Source organism: Rhagoletis pomonella, unplaced genomic scaffold (assembly GCF_013731165.1).
Source record: "Rhagoletis pomonella isolate Grant_MI unplaced genomic scaffold, Rhpom_1.0 Rhpom_scaffold_01953, whole genome shotgun sequence".
Lineage (NCBI taxonomy): Eukaryota > Metazoa > Arthropoda > Insecta > Diptera > Tephritidae > Rhagoletis > Rhagoletis pomonella.
In genome coordinates, this window is record NW_023460507.1 from 1 (window position 1) to 21,722 (window position 21,722).

At 35.8% G+C, this 21,722-nt stretch overlaps 1 protein-coding gene across 1 annotated transcript; it reads left to right on the forward strand.

Moving 5' to 3' along the window:
- Nucleotides 1-9: 9 nt before the first annotated feature.
- On the forward strand, nt 10-20,896 carry LOC118752915 (ethanolamine kinase-like; the record flags this gene model as incomplete). Its single annotated transcript, XM_036487763.1, is given in 4 exon segments — nt 10-677; nt 17,371-18,050; nt 19,330-19,779; nt 20,470-20,896. Coding segments are annotated over 4 exon segments (1,566 nt in total). The 3' UTR covers nt 20,570-20,896.
- Between the last annotated feature and the right edge of the window lie 826 nt (nt 20,897-21,722).

Below are 21,722 nucleotides of genomic sequence, written 5' to 3' on the forward strand. Positions count from 1 at the left end.
AGGAGAAAGCACTTCCCCACCGACCAATTGCAACGATAAGTAAAAAATTGCAGCTGTTCATACAAAAAATAAGCGAAATGTAAACAAGTAAACAAAAGAAAAAGAGAAAAACTGGAGAAAATATAAATAAACGAAAATAAATAAATAAATAAAATCCCTGTATATTGCAAAAAAAAATTGCGACTGAAACAAAAATATTGATTAAAATTTGCCTGATATTAATAGGCCAGTGCGTTTACAAAATAAACCCGCATTATTGCCCATAGATTAAACATTTTCCCGGCTGTCGTGTTAATCAAATCAAGTAAATTTCTAATAGTTCACAAAGCCTACAAAGTAGTATGGGCACAGAAACCAAATTAAATAGCTACAAGGAGAACACCACAGCAACGACTGGCAGTGTTTTACGTCCGAAAGTAGCGCTCAATGGTTCGTCGTCAGTCAGTGTTGGTCGCGGTATTGTTGATGCTAGCGGTGTTGGTCACAAATTGCATAGCTCAAATGGCGCTTTGAATGGTGCATTGAACTGCAAGCAACAGCAAAGCGGCAGCAATAGTGAAGCGATCGTGACTCCAGTTTTTGTACCTATACACATTGGCGAAGACGTTATCAGCGGTGCCAAAGAGATACTCAAAACTATAAGACCACACTGGAAACTCAGTCATGTGCAATTTAAGGTAGGTGATTTAAATATAAACAAATATTTACACATATGAGGCTATACCCATTTTATAGATGGGTCACTTCTAAACAAAGTTTAAGTGCATGGCAGGTATCTTTTTGGAGAAACTTTCCTTTAATTTACTTCCGATCGTTGTGTGCGTGGAATGCGGAGGGCATGGGGGCGTGGGGGCGTGGCACCTCCCACACCCCATTTTAGGAAGGGCCTGAACTGCCGTTTTCAAAAGTGTAACTCCCAAATGCCTAGACCCCTTATAGGTCCCTAGGGAGCCTTTAAAAAAATTGGCAAAAATACAAATTTTTACTTGCGTTTTCGCTTGTTTCGAGTTGATGACTTGAACCTTTCCGTGTTGCCTGACAAAGGCGAAGACCCCAGTCTCCGGAGGCTTCTATTGAAAAGGTTAATTCAGCGTAGGCGACCTTCGGCCGCCCTAAGGGACTATAACCCTTACTAAGTAGAATTCTCCTTTTAGAATTTAGATTTACATGCATAGGGGAATTCAATAACAAAACCTTTCGACATAGCTCAATGGGAGCGAGAAGCACAAATAGTAGATATTATATAGCACACTAATTTAATTGGGAACGAAGGTTTCGCAAACATTTTCACGTATGGAACTTAAATTATTGCAGTTGTTGTAACAGTATACAAACTCCCCAAAAAGGTTTGGGGTGTGATGCTGGAGTGACAGTCCTTGGCCAGATATAAATCTGGACTGTTCCGGTAGACCCGACTGTTGTGGGATCGGCTCTGAAATGGTAACAGGGTCGGTGTCGGTATATACTTCCGGAACGGAACGTCAGACGGGCAGCAAGGTTAACTGACCATTGCGGCATATTTCAAGCAGACATTTTCGCAATGAGCAGTAGAACTCGCCTACACGAGAATCTCTTTAAAAGTAAGCTTATACGTAAACAATTAAGCAGCAATTAAGGCAGTTACCTCATATAGTATTTCATCTAAAAACGTCCCCGAAGCTATTTACAGGCTGGCCGCAAACATAAGGCCGCATATCTATGTATCCGGTCACAAAGGAATAGAGGGTAATAAAATATGTAGCAGATAAGACTATCAAGAGCGCTACTAGTCTGACCCTCGAACAGATAAACTACAGATACTTAAGTACGTATGTATATACATACTTGCATGCACCCTTTTAATTTGGCGAGAATGGCTGCTGTGCTTGTACTTATTGCATTGAAAGAAAAAGAAATAAAAAATAAAAAATTTAGCATTAACTATTATTAAATTTATTTTATATGGTATTATAAAAACGGAGCGGTGTATAATGGCTAGCTCTGGTTTGTTTGCAGTTTTTCAGTGTAAAATGTATTCCTGCATTATTTCTCATATTGTTTGCCTGTTTATTGTATTCCCATTTCTGTAATTAATGAATTATGTATATACATATATTTATGCATGGATGTACATACATATACTGTATTAAAATATGCATAAATTAGCACGTGAACGTTGAAAATACATATGTACATATTAGGGTGGGTCAAAAAAATCAAGTTTTTTTTTTGATCCGACACACGAAAACTAGTTCCTAGGTACCTCTAGAAAGTACTTAGCATATCTGAGCTCTTAATATTAACGGGGAGATTATCCTCATCATAGTTTTCCATTTTCAATTTAGTCTCATATAAAAATGGTCATATCTTATGTGTTTATTTTTTCATCAACGTAATATTCTTAAATATTCAACGTTATATTCTTAAATATCTCGAAATTCATAAATTGAATGGATAAATTGAAAATATTTATTGAAAAACTATTAAAATCAGTAGGCATTGGGATTCTACTGCGAATATCTTCTAAATGGTTAGAGTGATCGATTAACCTCAAGAGACCTTTTTGTAGAGCGGTCAATTTGCTATAGAAATAATTGAAACTCATTTGACAATAGTTATTTTTTAGTAAGTTACGAAATTCGAAACAAAAAGTTATTTTCCTTAAAATACTTCAATATTTGACCTTGATTATCTTTTAAATGGTTAGATTAACGAAAAGAGTATATGAGACCATTTTTGTAGAGCGTTTAATTTCCTATAAATATTGACGATGCAACTGGTTTAACGATCTATTGGTGATAAGATGTGACTATTTTTATATGAGACTAAACTGAAAATGGAAAACTATGATGAGGATAATCTTCCCGTTAATATTAAGAGCTCAGACTTGGTAAGTACTTTCTGGAAGTACCTAGGAACTAGTTTTCGTGTGTCGGATCAAAAAAATACTAAATTTTTTTTTACCCACCCTAGTACATATACAACCAATGACAAAATTAAGTTTCCACTTTGTCTGTATAATATACATACATTCATACCGTTACCTTAATATAGAAAGGCCTTATCTCACATCGTCGCTGAAATACAAAAAGCCGTAACTAACTAAAAATCCAAAATTCACTCTTTGATTGATTCACTACATCGTTGGATGCAATAAATAATTGTTGTTAGTTACAGCTTTTTTGCATTTCAGCGTCGCTGTGAGATAGGGTATTTCTATGTTAGACCATAATATATATATATATATTATAACAATTAAAAAAAAAAAATTTTATTAAAAAGTTTTTTTTTTTTCTATAACATTTTTGTTTGATGTACGATTTCTTTAAGTGATATACCGTTGTAAATGTATTTAAAAAGCTCTGAAAAGATTATCATACTTTTTCTCTGAAAACGACACCCTGTAATTAATAGTAAAAAGCGTGAAAATTCCAGCCCATGATGAATACCACATTTGCCAAGCTTAATAGCCGAGAACAGAGGCGGACCAAGGATTTCGGGAATCAGGGGAGGGTAAAAAATATCCAGCAATAATTTAACGGTGAGAAACACAAAGACCAGAGGCGTCGAGTGTGTGTATTCTTTCATGTCGACACCTCCAAACCAGTGTTGCCATTTGAGCCGTTTTCCGGCTAGATTTAGCCGGTTCCGATAGCAAACAGCCGGAGAAATTTCGATCTAGCCGGCAGCCGATTTGTTAGCCGTTTTGCTGAAAAAAAATTAACCGTTTTTAGCCGATTTTGCTATTTGCCTTGTTTTCTTAAATTTCAAATATGTATATATGTTTCCATTTTTGACTAAGCGACCCAAAACCTGTTAGAAATGGCTACTAGCCTTATCGTGGAGAAAATTTTCATGTCAGGCAGGATTGTATGAAATTGGGCCGATTTCGCTTATTTTTATTTTAAACGAAGAAGGGATTTGCTTCATAAAATGTTTGTTATAAATGTCGTAATTTTAAGTGTGAAGTTTTATTCGCCAACATAGAAAATAAGAAATTGTTTCACTGTTAAGACTCTTAAGATGCGTTTGTGTTTGGATATAGTGCCAACAAACGGAATAAATATTACATGTAGATATTGTCTTCCCAGATAGCGCATATTAAATTCTGCCTAAATTAAAAAACATAATTTTTGCCCACTCCCAAAGGTTTAAGGTAATGGAAAAATTGATATTTTCAAGCACTATGTACACATATGTATTTTTTTAAGCAAACGTTTTTGCTGAGAACTTATTCAAATTCCAAAAACCGAATGCCCAACTTGAATTAAAGGAACCAACACTGAAGTGAGTTAAAATGAAAATAAAAGAGCACAAATTTTTATGTAAAGCAAAACTCGCTGGGTGGTCCAAAACAAGTCAAGTCGAAATTTTTATGCTCTCACCCCCTAGGATTTTTCTATACCGAAAAAAATATACTTCAATTTTTGTATTTTGAAATCAAAAAATATTAAGAGGTCGCTCAAAGCTCTCAAAGTTGTTTTCCATGTATTTTATATGGGGCAAATTTTTTTCTGGCAACACTACTATTTATCATCTTCAAAAAAAGTCGGAATGGCCTTTTTGGAATTTTACCAGAAAACTAAAAACTTTTTTTAAAACTGGCAAACTTATTTTAGCATTGCCATAAAAATGCTCGTACTTTTTGAGATATAACTTTAAATTTGTCGTAGGGGTGCATCTATGGAAAATCATTCTAATTTCTAATAAACATATGCTATACGAGTACATATTTAAAAGATCTTTGGCAACGGTGATCTATTTACATAAATACTATCCTAAGAGCATAAACACTTTATTGCTGCAGCTCAGCTAAAAGCTGATCTTTCTAGATAATCATGAAATTAGTCTGGCGATAAGAACCCATTATTAAGCACTGAACTTGCCTGCGGGTTGAACGTAAGCTTTAAAAACAGAGATCGAAAAATTTGTTTATAGTTTGGGCGTCATAATTATTAGAAATCTTAATACATGCTGACCTTAAATGTTATCAAAAACGTGAATGAAAGAGGCACACTCAGCGTACAATGAAAATAGTTTGCCGCGCAACAGTACGCTAATGATCTGGTTGATGACCGCTGCTGCTGTGAAGTATGGCATCCCTGCAGGGAATGACGTTAGCTTATACCTAACTTTAGTCTGTTTACGCGAACACTAGTGCTAACTATTAACTGTGTATTTTGTTCGAAAAAAGCTAACTACTTTTGTGGGGCGATGGCCGCAAAAAAGTCAGACCTGGATACCTCTGCATTACATGTCAACTAACTTGTAACTAACTACTTTTGGACATAAAATATCAATAAGAAAAACAAAATATTTTTTTGTTTTTTTACTTTTTTATTTACTTATTTATTTACTTTATTTTATTACATTTCATATTTGTTTACATATTCTGCTCTGGGTGGCCCCATATTCGAACACCGTCAGACATAACTTCAAAATGATAGCATAAAATTTCGATCTTCCTTTTATTTGTCCTGAATATGAAAAAGAATCTGCGAAGTTCAGAAAAAAAAGTGTATTGAAAGTAATTTTTGTATGAGGATATTTAATAGAAACTTCTAAAGAAAACCAACTCCCGATTGCGTCTGCATGACTCCTGCACGACTTTACAATTCACTTTAAGTTGGTTTTGTCATAGCTAATTAAAAGTGAGGTATTAATCGAAATCTCGCCAAAAAGCTAACTATAAGTTGGTTAGTTTTAACAATTATAATTTTTCACTGCAGGGATGCTTTGAGTTGCTGTGCTCCGAGTAAGAGCCACATCAGCTTTTCATTCGCTTTTAAAAGTAATCATTGCTTTACTAGTATACATACAGGTACATACATACATATGTATTCCGATATTTTAGATTATTTTGATTGTCGATACCACAGAACTTTTAAGAAGATAGACGGCCGCTATCTGGTGGCTAGAACACCGAAAATTTCAGTCGCGATAAAAAATGTCAATAATGGATGTTTTATGGATAAGTACGATATGCCAAAATTGTTAATTGCAAGCGCGTGAATGCGCAAAAAATTGTCACAGTTATAATTTTTTTTTTAATATTGGTTAAGGAATGTTTGAAGTTTTTTAATGCCAACCAAATGACGCCACACTTTTAAATTATTTGATGTTATTGTCCATAAAAAGTTTTATCTATAATCGCTTTGTAATCTCATAAGGACTGATTAAGATAAGTGCATTAATTATGGGTGCGCTATAAAAAATTTTATTCAACAATTTATACGACATAAAAACTTAATTAAAGGGTGCTTTAAGAAGATGGTTTAAAATAAAAATTTATATTAAAGAAATTTAAGTTTAAAAAAATTAGTTAATTCGTATTATTTTTGCATTAAAATATTTTTTAAGGTTATGTTTTGAACACGTTAATGTCAACGAAAGAAAAAATTTTGGTTTGTTCAAAAATCTGATAGTTATCACAAATTATCAGGGCACTCGGTAGCAAGCTCGCCTTTTCAATTAAAGTCATTTTATTTCACTCGATTCGAATCGAGTTTCGTTCGATCACGGCGGCCATGATTCGGGCCCATATTTTGGCGTTCTTATACAAAAAAGCTTGCAAAGTAGGAGAAAATTGCGAGCGCAAAGTGATATTGAATTACAGAAGAAGTTGCAAATTATTAATTTTCTCACGTTTGCTTAGCAAATTGATTTAGGAAAGCATTTAATTTTTAATCCTTTTGTACATACATATTTTTTTAGTTTATGCTTTGGAATGTAAAGAAAATTTCGATTAGCTGCATGTACTTCAAGCTTGCAAGTTTTTTCAAATGTCTGTACTTCATAGAGAATCGTTCGTTACTCTCCTGCAAGTTTCTATAGAATATGTAATCTATAAAAACAAATTTTTGCACAATCTAAATTGTGTGTAGTAAAATATTTTAATAATACTTAAGTATTCCTTTTGCCACATATTAAGGTGAATGTGTACACCTAGTTAAAAAAGTTCTAAATAACTATTTTTTAATCACTTATCACATATTTGTTTTAGCAAAGTATAACACATTGACGTGTAGATTTTATCGCATACTTGAAGTGGTTTACATTAGATTAATTATCTTCAAAAGTTTTACAATATAGTTACTAAGTAAACATACTCAATGCTTCGTCGCTGACGTAGCTTGTGATAAGGTGATTAGCGAAATCTGTCTGATTGAATGCCATTTATTGCATTTTGCTAAAGTCATAATTTAAATTATAATGTCTTGCTGATGATTTATTAAATTTATCTTCATTGTCTAAAGAATTATTTCAATTATTGTGGGGCTGTCCGGTGTTTGTACTTGTATTATACCAAAAAAAAAAATAATAATAATAAAACGACCAATAGCTCCTTACCGATTTTTTTAAGTTTTTATATGAAATCCTTATTCATTTTATTAAAAAGTACAGTAAACCCCGCTTAATTACCTTACCCAAAAATGTCATCTTATCCTCACTATATTTTTTCTTAAATTAAGAAGAAACCTTTGTATTTCATATATTACACGAGACTTAATTTTCATAGAAAAGTCTTCTTAAATTTACAGTCAAACCTTTTTTTGTTAAGAAATTATAATTAAATTTATAAAAAATCCCTTTGCATTTACTATTTTTAATATCAAAGGCAGTAATTTAATATTTTTTTAACAAAATTGTGTAGCTATGACGCTTGGCCCAATCAAAAGGTTCTGAGTGCGTTTATGGTAAAATATCTCAAACTTTCCGATGCAAACGTCAGATCGCCCTTTCAATAGTAGAAGTGTTTATGGCCAGACATATAAATAGCAACCCTCGCTTATACTGAGAATACTTCCTCAACTTCTTGACCAACAGCGGGAGTTTTTGAATTTGTGACGCGAGAAAAGGATGAATTTGCGAATAAGATTGTTCATGACCAGGCATGGGCAGAGAGTTAGCAGGTGCTAAAAGAGCGTAAGCGTTGCGTGTACGTATACAAGCGAGAGCGCATCGATGAGAACACGACAGCATGCAAAATGAATTAGGTACACTAACACATGCTCACTTTTAGCTCACGCTTGTTTGTGGTAGTGCCCACCTCTGTTCATGACCATAAACCTTGGTTAAAGCCGGATACTATACTGTAGTACTTGAAACCATGAGAAAAGCATAGCAAGGTAGAACCGTTCTCTCAATGCGTCGGCCATGATTTTTTTTTGAAGTTTGCCAACATTTTAAAATCGTATAAAATTGAGAGTAAAAAAAAGGATTTGTTCAAAGTTGTTGTTGTTTGAGATTGAAAATGAGAATGTGTGTGTGAGTTTGTGTGTAAAATTTTAAAATTAAATTGCTTGCAAAAGTCAAGAATTTGAAAAATTCCTCTCAGCGGTTCTACCTTCCTATTTTTTTATCATGCTTGAAACGACAGCCATTATTACAAAAAGAAGAGAATACGATACACTTTTGGGAAAGCTAGAAGAATTGGAAAATTGAAAGACTGCCTTCGAATCATTAAACTGCCTTCCCCATAGTCGAGCTTTAGCACTTTCAGATTATTATATTATATTAATATATATAAAAAAAGTACTGTTTGATGGGAGAGTAAAGTCGACTATTTCTTCCTCTTTCGAAGGTATAAAAAACGTCTTAAGGCAAAATAAACTTTTAGATACACCTGAAAAGGTCAGATATGAAAAAACTCGTAACTTCTACAGTTTGGGTGTTTCCATTCTCGAAGTTTTACAGCGTACTCTATAAAGTTTGAAAACTATTCAGGTTGAAAAAAATAAAAATTGAACATGGTATAGTTAATAAAAAAAATAAAAAATTGAACATGGTACAGTTAATAAAAATAAATAAAAAATGCAATTTTTTTTTATTTTAATCTATCTCACACTCTCATGGAAAGCCGAGGTAATTACACACATTTTGATACCTAAACTGATTTTATTAACTGCAAACAATTGAAAAAATATACTTCTCCGTGAGTTCAAAATTTCTGGAATTTTTTTCGAGATTTTCGATAAAGAATGTAAAAATATATATTTCAACCCCAAAAAAATATTGAGGTTTAAATATTGTATGGAATGACCCATAAGTATGTGCAACAGCGCATGCAAAAGTGTTTCTGTGTTTTCATGTACCGGTTCTGCTATTCATTAACTCGAGTCAAACTAAAAAATACTACAAAAACCAAAATGAAAAAATTGCTGGTTTGTTTAGTGTGAGTTTATCATATGACTCCATGCAAATCATTGCTTTCAGACTTTGCCAATTCGCGTCTCTTAGCACCTGTTTGTTATATAGTACATACATACATACTACAATGCTAATGAATCCAAAAGCTGCTGTTTTTTCTTTTTATATTGTAATTTCTTTATTTTTTCGCAAGTCCCATTTACTTTACGTATTCGTGTTTATATACATACATACTATGTGATCTTTGGACTGGGACAGCTGATCAACGAAAATCCGTCACTGGTTAATTTTTTTTTCGGCACACTGGCTACATCATAATAGGGTATGCTATATGGTGTTCCGAAAAGTTCACCTTTTCGTTGATTTGTGGCGTTTGTCTGTGGATCCGCAAACTTATCGCAGGCGTTTATTTTTGTTTTTATTGTTATTTTTTGCTTCTATTTTGTTTTTGTTTACTATGTTCATATGTATGTATGCATATACACACAGTATGTACTATGAGTATTATTTTGGCATGTGCTTATGTGCACAATTGTGTTTTTGTTGGCCACGTTACGAGTATGTATGTATGTATGCATGTATGGCAAGATAAACAATTAATCACTAGACATTTTTTCGTAACTATTTCGTCATTTTTCTTCTTACATATGTACTTACACACTTTCTCTTCTCATTTACGAATTATTTAACAAGAATTTACTTTGGCGCCAATTCCTCTTGGTTTATTTTCATTCGTTCTTCATTGACAAATTTCTTGTTGCTATTTTCAGTCATCGCAATAGGGTATGGTAAAAATAGATAGCTGGCTATTGCGCCATCGGAATTTATCTCTATAGGCACGGTCGTATAAATACATGCAGTATTGTGCAAAACAAAAGTGGAATGCTATTTACTGAAAATTCGTTTACATTGAAGTTGTTCACGCTTGCCTGGTTATCAGGTTATGTGGTTATATTTTTTATTCAGTTTACAACAATAAAATATACTACACTATAATAATTTTTAACCAGATAACCTGATAACCAGGCTAGTGTGAACAACCCCATTGTAATAATAACAATATTGTGGTTATTCACGCTTGCCTAGTTATCACGTTATTTGGTTATATTTTTTATTCAGTTTACAATAATAAAATACACTACAGAAGAATAATTTTTAACCAGATAACCTGATGACCAGGCAAGTGTGAACAACCACATTATTATTTTGGCGCTTACATTTTGCTAGCTCTTTGGCCGAGCTTCTCGTTCGATTTGTGGCGTGCGCCTTGATGTTGTTACACAATTGGAAGGAGCTACAATTTTGAGCCGGCTCCGAACGGCGCACAGTGGTCTGAGAACCAAATTTAGTTGTACAAAACTATTTTATCAAAGACGCTTTGAAACAATTTGACACCACTTAGTTTCCATATGTTTTCGAGGTCGCTGATTACGTATCTGAAGTAAGATTTCAAGAATTCAAAATGATGTATCAAATATGGCGAAAAAATTAAGAAATCAGTCAACTTTTATTAAAAAACGGTATTTTGGGGCTTTCGCGATCGCAGCTAATGAGTTTCAAATCATTAACAAGTACTTCTTGCGGCATTTATTTTTAATTAACCACATGTCCCTTTAATTTTTTCTATTTAGTCATTATTTTTTGGACAAATTCGCACAATTTAACTTTTGCAATTTGGTAATCTCTAAATTGATTTTAGACCTAGGGTTTCTTCGGCAAATTTGCTTTGAATTACCCTTAGAATCCTTATATGCTATACGCGCATATTAAAAAAAAAAATATATATAAAATGTACCCGCCCTAAAGTACATACTTAAGTATGTATGTGTATGTTCACTCGTATTAAAGGGAGCTACCTTGCCTGAAACCTTGTTTGGTATCAAACGGCTCGGAGAGGTCCTTCCCAGTTCTGACGGAGCAGACACAGCCGTATCTGTTTCGCAGGGACAACTTCTCTTCGTGCTGTCGAAAGCGGCTTTGAAATCGACAAATAGATGGCGTGTGTCGATCCTATTTTCGCGGGTCTTTTCGAAAATTCGGCGTATTGTGAATGCCTGGTCTATGGTGGATTTGCCAGGTCTAAAGCCACACTTATAAGGCCCAATCAGTTCGTTGATGGTGGGCTTCAGTCTTTCACACAAGACTTTGTATCCTATGCTTAGAGGGCTGATACCGCGGTAGTTGGAGCGTATGGCGTGATCGCCTTTCGTGTGGATTGGGCAGAGCACACTTAAATTCCAGTCGTCGGGCATGCGTTCATCTGACCATATTCTGCATAAGAGTAGATCCATGCACCTTATCAGCTCTCCGCCGCCGTATACTTGTATAGCTTGTCTGGCAGGCCGTCAGTTCCAGCAGCTATCTTGTTTTTCAGCTATTCGTCTGGGGGCTCGGGTTCGTCTGCTCCACTACTTTCAGTGCTGTTGCCATTCAATAGGCTGACAAAGAGTTCCCTCCATAATTTACGTACGTTCTGGACATCGGTCACTAGGTCATCATGGTTCTGCTTACAGGAGTTCGCCCTGGTCTTGAAACCTTTCTCTGATAAAATTTTCGAGCGGTTTTTTTTTCGGCCAGCATCTCAAGCTCTTCGCACTCACGTATTTCGGCCTCTCTCTTCTTATTGCGGCGCACGATCGTAGCGTGGCCCTATAGGCGACGTCTTTTTTCTCTGCGGCTTCTTGACATTCCTCATCGTACCAATTGTTCTTTCGGGCTCGCTGAAATCCGACTACTTCTTCGACGGCGGTACTTAACGAGCGGGAAATGTAGTTCCTTTGGTCGCGTATGTCGGATTGTTGAAGAGTGCTCTCAGAGAGCAGGTATGAGGGTCGAGTGGCGAATAAATTGGCCGTCTGTTGTGATTGCAGCTTTTCGACGTTAAGATTTCCTTGCATTTTTGGGCGCAGATTTTTTTGGTGCACAAATGCAAGTGCGTAACTTGGCTGCAACAAAATAGTGGTCCGAGTCGATGTTTGGTCCGTCTAAAACGCTGAAAGCATGCCTTCCTGCTATCACAACGTGGTCGATTTGGTTTCTTGTTTTTTGATCCGGAGACAGCCATGTAGCTTGATGGATATTTTTATGCTGGAACCTTGAACTCAATAATACCAAGTTTCGGGCCCCGGCAAAGTCGATCAGCCTCAGTCCGTTATCGGACGTTTGCCCACCTTTGCATTGAGATCGCCAAGCACGATTTTGATATCGTGTCGGGTGCAGCGCTCATATGTACGCTCCAAGTGCTCATATAAGAGATCCTTGGACGCCTCGTCCTTCTCTTCCGTCGGGCATGGGTGCAGATGGACGAGATGTTGAAGAATCTCGCTTTGATGCGGATTGTGGCTAGACGTTCGTCCACCAGTGTGAACGCCAGTACTCTGCGACCGAGTCTTTCTCCCACCATAAATCCAACACCAAATTTGAGCTCCTTTCCGTGGCAAATGTAGTAGACGTCGCAAGGTTACACGCTTACCTTGCCTTGCCTTGCCCCGTCCATCGCATTTCAGCCTTTGTCTTCCCGAGGACACCAACCAGCCGGGCAGAGGCGCCTTTCTCATTAAGGGTCCGGATATTCCAGGTGCAAATTATAGTCCTCTATACGTTAACCGTGGACGTCATCAAAAAAAGGGGGTCTCCCGAACCCAGCGTACGCCAAGTTTTACGCCTTCTCACTTTAGCTCGCTCCCAAACAGATGTTTGTTCGCTTCCCAGAGGACGAGCTGCGATTTGAACCGTATGCACAAGATTCACTTCTTGCCACTCCCAGGTGAATGGCAGCCAAAAAGCTTTTGAAATTGTTTGCCAAATATTATTTCTGGAACTTTCGGAATTTTCAACTTCTTTTGGACTTTGATAGCTTATATAGATATAGGAAATTTCAATGGAAGTCAGGTATTATACTACCGTATAGTAAACTAATTGGAAAAGTTTCCTTTTATGCGATTGGGAATTAAACAATATATTTTTCTTATATTTCACGTACTTTCATACTTTTCCGGCTGTGCGCGGTCAGTAAATCTTATCCCATCGTCACCAAATTTTATACTAGAAGGCCAAAAGCACCGTAGAGGTGTCACGATAAGAAAGGTGGGTCGCAAGTTGAAAAAGGTTGGGAACGACTGGTCTACCGCATTCAGTAAGAGCTTGTCTACGTATCATCGTTTAAAGTACAAAAATCCCATTTAAAGCTAGTTTTATACGTAAATCGATATTTTCGTGCGTATATGGATAAGGCTTCAAGCCGGAGCTTCCGGTGAGCAAATTTTATTTTTGGCACAAATGTCAATTTTGCGGTTTTGCAGAACGACGAAACGCCGTTTTATACTTTAAACGACGATATTTATTTAGGGAGGTCCACGCAACCTTTGATTTTTCACAAAAATAAAATTTCACAAAAATAAAATTCAGTTAAAAATTGGGGCACACCCTTTAATTCTTTTCAGGCAGCTTCTTAAGCATAATAAGTACATCTGCGTTACTCGTTTTCAAAAAAGTTCATCAAAAATCACGATTTAAAAAAAGCATTTTTTGAGTATGCCCTTTCAATTTTAGTACAATAAGGTGAAATGTCTACAGAATACCGTTGATTTTTTTTTTTTACGGTGTTGAGGATTTTCTTCCACATATCGTCACCTTTATGCCAGAAGCATGAAAGTGGAAATTTATCAGTTTTGAGTTGTTGGGTTAACTTTATTAACCTTTGGATGTTCTATGTTATACCAAAAGCCAGGATAACCTGTGTACCTGTGTGTGTATAAATGTAGAGTTAAGTCTTGTGAAAAAACTTTCAAACTTAATTTGCCAAAATTTTAATTTTTACACATTTATGTTTCTGGCATACGGGCGACGATATGTAAGAATGTTCGTATTTTATTTTAACGTTCGCATTTTATTCAATACCGTTCAATACATTGATCGGTCAAGGTTTAGATGCCTCAAAAAATTATATACAAAAAAAAACTGCGAAAATTCCCGATTACACAAAATCGAGTATCGCTACTTTGAATGCTGATCATTATGAGAGCAAGCAAAGTTTAAAATCTTATTAACTAAATATGTACTGTGAATATGTAGAAAATCCATAGCATTGTCAGTGGTTAACTGCCCACTGTGAATGTGTAGTATACATATAAATTTAAATAGGGTATATGTATATGGAAGTAACAACTCATTTTATACATACAATGTACATACATTGTTGCAAATGTTATTATTTTCTATTCAGCATGCAAACTGCTATTAGGTTGAATTACTCCGTTTTTTTTTTTAGTCAATTCTGAGTTATTTGCATTTTTTTGCCATTTTTCCCCAGCATTTGTTCATTTTCTTTTATGTTTATTGTCTAAACTTGCATAGCGTTTAGTATATAATACTTGGTTTGTTTCTCATTATTAAAGTGTGTACATACTTACCATTTTATTAACATTATTCGCAAATATTACTTTATCGTAAACAGTTTATTGCTGTACTACCAAGGTTGTTTGTATGTAATGAGTACCTTTATTGTTATTCGGGTGTTAATTATCAGTTTCATATATACATATTCTAAAGTACTTCGTTATATGCACTTGCAGTTATACTAAACGTTGCAATACAAGGTACATACATACAGTGACTCAAACAAATTACCACATGCGGATTTTTTATAATATTCGTAATACTTTTCGAGCTAAATTTTTTTGTTATTTTTCTATAAACATATCGTCCAAGCTTTACCCAAAAGCATACATCTACGTATGTAAATCACTGTTTCAAACTTTATACAAAATTTAGGAAAACTCAACAAATTTTCAACTTTTTAATCTAAAGCATTAGAACATTTTTGGGTATGCAGTTTTATAGCCCATACAATTTTAGCCAAGTGAAGGGCAAGTTTCAACCGGCTAAAAAATCGCGTTTGAAACTTGCACTTCCTTAGATTAAATATAGAATTGCATCGAATTAAAATACAGAGAAAGGCCTGCTCTGCGCTGGAAAGGCCAGGTGGAGAAAGACTTGGCTTTACTTGGCATTTCCAATTCGCGTCAGTTGGCTACATCAGATTTCCTTAACCTCAACCTACGTTGATGCGAAGATATCACATATAAATACGGGGACTCAAAAAAATAAATCCATTTTTTTTCGTCTAATATCCAAAATTGATGCTATAATTGCCGAAGATATCACATATAAATTTTGGTCCCGATTGAAGTCGGGCAAGGCGTGTCGCACAGGGTCAAAGTGTATGTTTTGGTGGTTATTAATTTGAATACATCTAAAGAGAGTATTCACAACGTTCTTTGTGAGTAAAATGTGGGATCTCGGACTTGCAGGGCAATTATGGCACCTGTCTTTCAACTCACCACGGTCTTTCGTAAGCCAATTGTCAATTCTGTCAACTACATACATGTGTTGAAAGCTCTTCTCGGTCTTTCGAAAGATTGATAACGAGGCGATCTTAGCGTTATTTTTTTCGCAATAAGTTTTCTATTGCTTTTAGCAATAAGTTTTCTAAAACTGAAATTAAATAAAAAACAAATATTTTTTTAAACATAAAAACTAAAAATTAACAGCTAATTAAATTAGAAAGGAAAAAATTATATAAATGAAAAAAATAAATAAAATAAGTTTCTAAAAATTAAAAAAAATAATTTTCTTTTTTAACAATAACATCTAAAAATTACAAGAAAATTAAATAAATAAAAATATTTTTCTTTTTAAAAACAAAATCTAGAAATTAAAAAAAAGTAATCTAAGGCTGGTAAAGGAAAAAAATTCTAAATATTAAATGAAATTAAAAAGTATTTTTTTAACAATAAAATCTAAAAATTAAAAAAAACTTGTTTATAAGAACGCAAAGAGAACGCTCTGTCTGATCGTCGCTGAATAAAACAACATTTATTAGAGAGGACCTCTGTCAATTACTTTATTTTACTATTATTTTTTGTGACTTCCTTAATATTAATTTTAAGCTAACATAAACTGTTTAATACAATTGACTCATGGCCATAAAGAGCTGAAATAAATTACAAAAACGCTTTGTTTATCGCCCTGACGAAGTGGTTATGATCATCAAGAGCTCAATTGTTTTAAATTCGCAGCAACGAACTAAGCAATAGAAAGAAATAGTCACACTTTGCGGTACCAAAATTGAATTATCCACGTTGAAAAATTCCACCAAGTTTGTTTATTTGTGAGTTGATAGCGTGATAAAGTGATTTAATTGGCAAAATTTAATTTGTTGTGATTTGTTTGTGATTCAGTTAAGATAAATTGAGAGAGATTGAATTAAAAGATATCCCTATGGGGTTGACACCAGCTACGATAGGGAAAGTGTCAATCAGGCAGCACGGAAGCTAAAGTCAAAGCTTTTCAAGAGCACAAGGTCGTAGTAATAATCCTATTTTCGCTATTTTCCACTTGTTGGTTGCTCGCAAATAGTATACCCACAAGCAAGCACAGCTCAGCGGATATAATAAAAGTTGAATGCAATGCAGTGCTATCGAGTTTAAGTGCTCTGTGACACGGGAAACTCATTCCCTTCCTAATGTTGCATCCAACTGCGGCGACACTGTTGGGGTGACATTAGGTGCGTTCGCGTAGCTGTTAATTGTTCAAGTTTAACCAAAACTTACAGGTTTTTGCGTTCGCGTACGCAAAAAACTTGCAAAGTAGGGGAAATTGAGAGAGCAAAGTGACATTTCATTTTGAGGGGAAGCTGTTAGTTTCTGTTGGAAAAATTTTTGCCAACAGCAATTTGCCAACAGGGAAACAGCTGATCAAAAACAGCTGGTTGGCATTTACGCAAATCACAAAATTGAATTTGATGGTTTGGAAGATAAAAATTACAAAATGCGACTAATTAAACTTGTAAGAAATAAGTAGTTATTTGTTTAATCAATAAACTGTGTCAGTATAACACTTTGCGATGACTTTTCGTACATTTAAAATTTTACACTTTTGAATGTAAACAAAAATTATATCAGCTGTTCGTCTAACTTGCAAGTTTCTGCAAATTTTCTGTTCGCGTACTATTTTGGATATTTCTCTCTTGTGAGCGAACAGATGACATTTCGCCGGAATTTGGCAGTTGGTTGGTTTCTGTTGGAGATTTTAAACGAACGCACCTATTATAGCACGCGCCTATTAAGCGCTCAATTGAATGATATACACGGAATAGTTAGCGATATTAAGGCAATATCACGCATAATAATTTATAATGACGAGCAATTTTTGTTTTCTTCTCTCTTTTTTTAATTCTAGAAATTTACCGATGGCATCACAAATAAGCTTGTCGGCTGTTTCTACAATCCTCCACTATCCACAACAAACAATAATGGCAATGATATTGAAAACGGCAGCTCAAATGGCAACAATAATACACCCACTTCCCCGACTGCACCAACATCGACGCTGGTCGATGACAACAACGACTCGGGCAATATCAGCGATACGGACACGCTGGATTCAGAGGTGACCACGTCAAGTGCTGGCGAAACAGCTAGCCCCCCACAGGCAACTAATATCAATACAAAAGATGAAAACTATAGCAACGTAGCACTGGTGCGTGTCTATGGTAATAAAACGGACCTGCTGATCGATCGTAAAGCCGAGACACGCAACATACAGCTGTTGCACACGTACGGTTTTGCCCCTACACTTTTCGCAACATTCAAAAATGGACTGGTTTACGATTTTGTACCTGGTGTAACATTGAAGCCGACGAGTGTATTGGAGCCAAATGTTTGGCGTTTAGTGGCAACACGCATGGCGGAGATGCATCGCCGTGTGAAGGTCAAAGAAGTGGCGACAGCTGGTGGTGGTGGTGGTGAAGGTGCTGGTGCTGGTGCTGGTAAACCCCTTGTACCAATGTTGTGGCGTAAAGTGCAGAGCTTCTTTGATTTGGTACCTGAACGTTTTAGTGATGCTGATAAACAAAAAAGGTAATTTCAACCGTCGAAATACGAAATTTATTTCGTCACATGCCAACTCATTATTTTGTAGGCCATCCCAACCCCAAGAATGTTTAGAAATCAATGAAGGACTTGGATGGGGGCGGCGATGGCGATGGCGATGGCGACGCGACGACAATGGCGGCGGCGACGGCGACGGTAAATGTCTAAGGTCGTTTAGGCTGCGACTGCAGATACGGCGGCTACGGCTGGGACGTCTGTGGTGGCAAAAGTGGACAATACGGACGAAGATTTTGGGCGGACATACGGAAGTGTTACGGTGAGAGATCCAGCGGGATATTGCGTATTGATGAGTGCTACATCGATGGCAATTTCGTCGCTTGGGACGATGGTGTGCGGAGTGGTAACGCTTCGTGTGCTCTCGTCAATAAGTAGGTACTTGCATTCGTGTACGTGCTCATACAGATGCGCGATATCTCGCTCATGTGACCTCCGCTGCCTTGTGATCTCTCTGTGACTTCGTTATTCGAAACCATGCCAAAATGGTCCGATGTCCTTTTGGTTGGCTAAGTAGCAAGAAATCCTAATCGTCGGCCGTCGTGCGGTTTCTCTTGCATTTTTTACTCGCTCGCTCGCTCGTTCGTTCGTTCGTTCGTACGTACATACATACTTTCGTGGGACTGCGCGTTCCAACACGTTGAGCCCACTAGGTGCCAGGTGCCGGAAGCTGCATGCGTAGGTGTGCTGTGGACCTGCGTACTCACAAAACTTCGCTCGTCGCTCTACGTCGATGTGTCGTTTGTCTGCTGCGCTCGCTTGCCTACACCCGCACGCTCACTCACTCGTTCGGTCGATCGATGATCGTCTACTTATTCGAACTATTCGATTTTCGATTCCATATGAAACTAGTAATGTTTTCAACTTATTTTCTTTTATTGAATTTAAAACAAAAACAGTATTTTAAGTAGCATTCTTTGTTGCATTTTACTTACCATATATCCGTAAGATAATTTTAAAAATAAATTCACAAATTTCTTATAATTATAGCTATAGCTATGTACATATATATCTTAATCATATATACATATGTAGTTGCATTAAAATTCATTTAAAATATACCATATGTATGTACATATACATATAGCATTTTAGTTTAACACACAAATACATTCACCCACATAAAAGTATAATTTTAAAATGTTGTTAGTGCCTAATAAATTGAACGCTTTCTTTCTGATTTTTTTTCTCTCTTCTGTGTGTTGCGCAAATATTTCCTTTTGCAATCACTCACATGAAACCCCTATTACAGAGTTGAGGAAACTTTCTTGCCAATAAAACGTTTGCGCGATGAGTTCAACGCGCTATACAGGCACCTCGAGCGCCTGAACAGCCCAGTGGTATTCGCTCACAACGATCTGTTGCTGGGCAATATTGTGTACTTGGAATCGGAGCAGTGCGTCAATTTCATTGACTACGAGTATGCCGATTACAACTTTCAGGCATTCGATATTGGAAATCATTTCTGTGAATTCGCCGGAGTCGATGAAGTGGACTTCTCACGCTATCCGCAGCGTGATTTTCAGCTTGCCTGGCTGCATGTTTACCTGCAGGAATATCTGCAACGCTCACACATCACCGATGACGAAGTGGAACGCCTGTACTTGCAGGTGAACCATTTCGCGCTGGCCGCACACATGCTTTGGACCGTTTGGTCGCTAATACAAGCGGAACATTCCAATATTGATTTTGATTACGTCGAGTAAGTATTACAAGCCTACAAAAATATTCAAGGAGTATTCTCTTAAACTGAAAATAAAAAAATGCATAAAAGTCTAGAAAACAGTGCGAGGGGTTTACAATACCAGTTTGAAGTTGAGAGCGCTATTTATGAAATTTTCGTATGCTTACAATAGCAGCTTGATTTGAAGTTCGACGCTCGTAATGAAATACACAAAACGTTTTCGAAGTTCAACCTCGTCCCAGCACTCTCACCTCCAAGCTGTCATTATAAACCCATGTTTACAAGTCTGTATGAAACATATGTACATTAGGGTGCCTCACCCAAAAAGTTGCGGTTTTATGCCGGAATTATGAAATTTATTATATTTTACATTTCTTTGGAAAAGTACTGAGATTTACGTGAACTGAAAATACCAACAAAAATCGAGTGTTCTTTTATAAATAAATTAGCTCAGCTTAAAATTTTCTAAATCTAAATATTTTTCCGAAAATTTTGGCGGAAGGTTTAAAATACATACATACATACATATAATAAATTTTATAAATCCATTTTGTTTTTTTAGAACAACGTACGCTAATGTATGATTTTCTAGTTTTTCGCTTTCTTTAAGGGAATGCTCTAAGTATTTAATTTGCAACAGAAATCACTACACTTTGATATCTAATTTCAAAAATTTTCATATTTCTTCCAATCCAAAAAATATTACAGTTATGCTCACGTACGCTATGAGGAGTATCAAAAGCGCAAGGTCATATTGGCGTTGGACACTATGCCTGTAGAAGAGGACACAGCTGCTGTGACGAGTTAAGTTCATCTCTAAAACGCCTCAGCTGGCCGTTCGCTCGCATCGCACCTTTCAGCCAGAAAGCGTGAAAGTTTAACTCATCCGCCCGACTGGTTGCCTGTCTGCGATGTAAGCATCGTGTGCTCAAATATCCGAATATGAATGCAAATATAAAAATAAAAAAGCTCCTTCTAGCAATATGAAGCGAGAGGGCGTTTTGAATGCACTAGTGTCAAAGTAGTGTCTTTTAAGATACACTCTTAAATTAGCAAAAATCATTCCGGAAGCATTAATAATTTAGAAAACGATTTTTTATGTAATATAAATTATAAATCTAAAATACAATCCAAATATGTATACAAAAAAACAAAAAAAAAAGAAACCCAAAAAAAAAAAACTAAGTTAGTGAAGCAGATAAAGTGTTAACAATGCATTGTGATTTGTTTTCTTTAGTGCGTAAAAAGTAGTTTCTTCCATTATATCCCAATTCTTTGTCCCACTGTAGTGAGTTTGAAACTACAAATTGAAAGTCATAAAGTATACAGGCATGCACTTAGGGCTAAACTATTGCAATAACCTGGCAACACTGCTTCACAGCGTTTCTGTTTGGAACTTTCTGCATTTCGGTCGTAATGAGGCCAGCCTCCTTTTTTGCTTTGCGGACAAAAAACTTGGAACATTCCACTTTCTTTCTGCGCTAGTGTTCTGCAGGAAATGTTGGTGTTCTGCTGCAAAATGTGAAGATTTTGTTTTTCTTGTTTTGTTCACTGATGTCCATTTTCTGTCTGCCGGAATATGCCAGTTTTTCTATGCACTTTTAGTTCCCGAGCAATTTTTTTTTTTTGTAATGGTCACTGAAAGTGGTCTTGAAAACTTTTCACAATCATTTTTCGTACTTTCAATTCGCTTAACATTTTTAACTGAATTCTGAGCTTACTACGAAGAGAAATTTTCAAACTGAATAATTGGTAAATAAATTAATGTATTTTTTCAAACGCAGTCCTTTGCATGTCCACTGAAAAAATCAACTTTTTTGAGCGTTATATTTATGTTTAAAGCCCTTGCAGTACAAATCGTAGCATCGTTTTACTTGCATATACCAGAAATAGGTCCCCTAATGCGTGTGTTAGTTATAGAAAGGTTGTTCTTTTGGAAATTTTCCACTATAAATATGAAA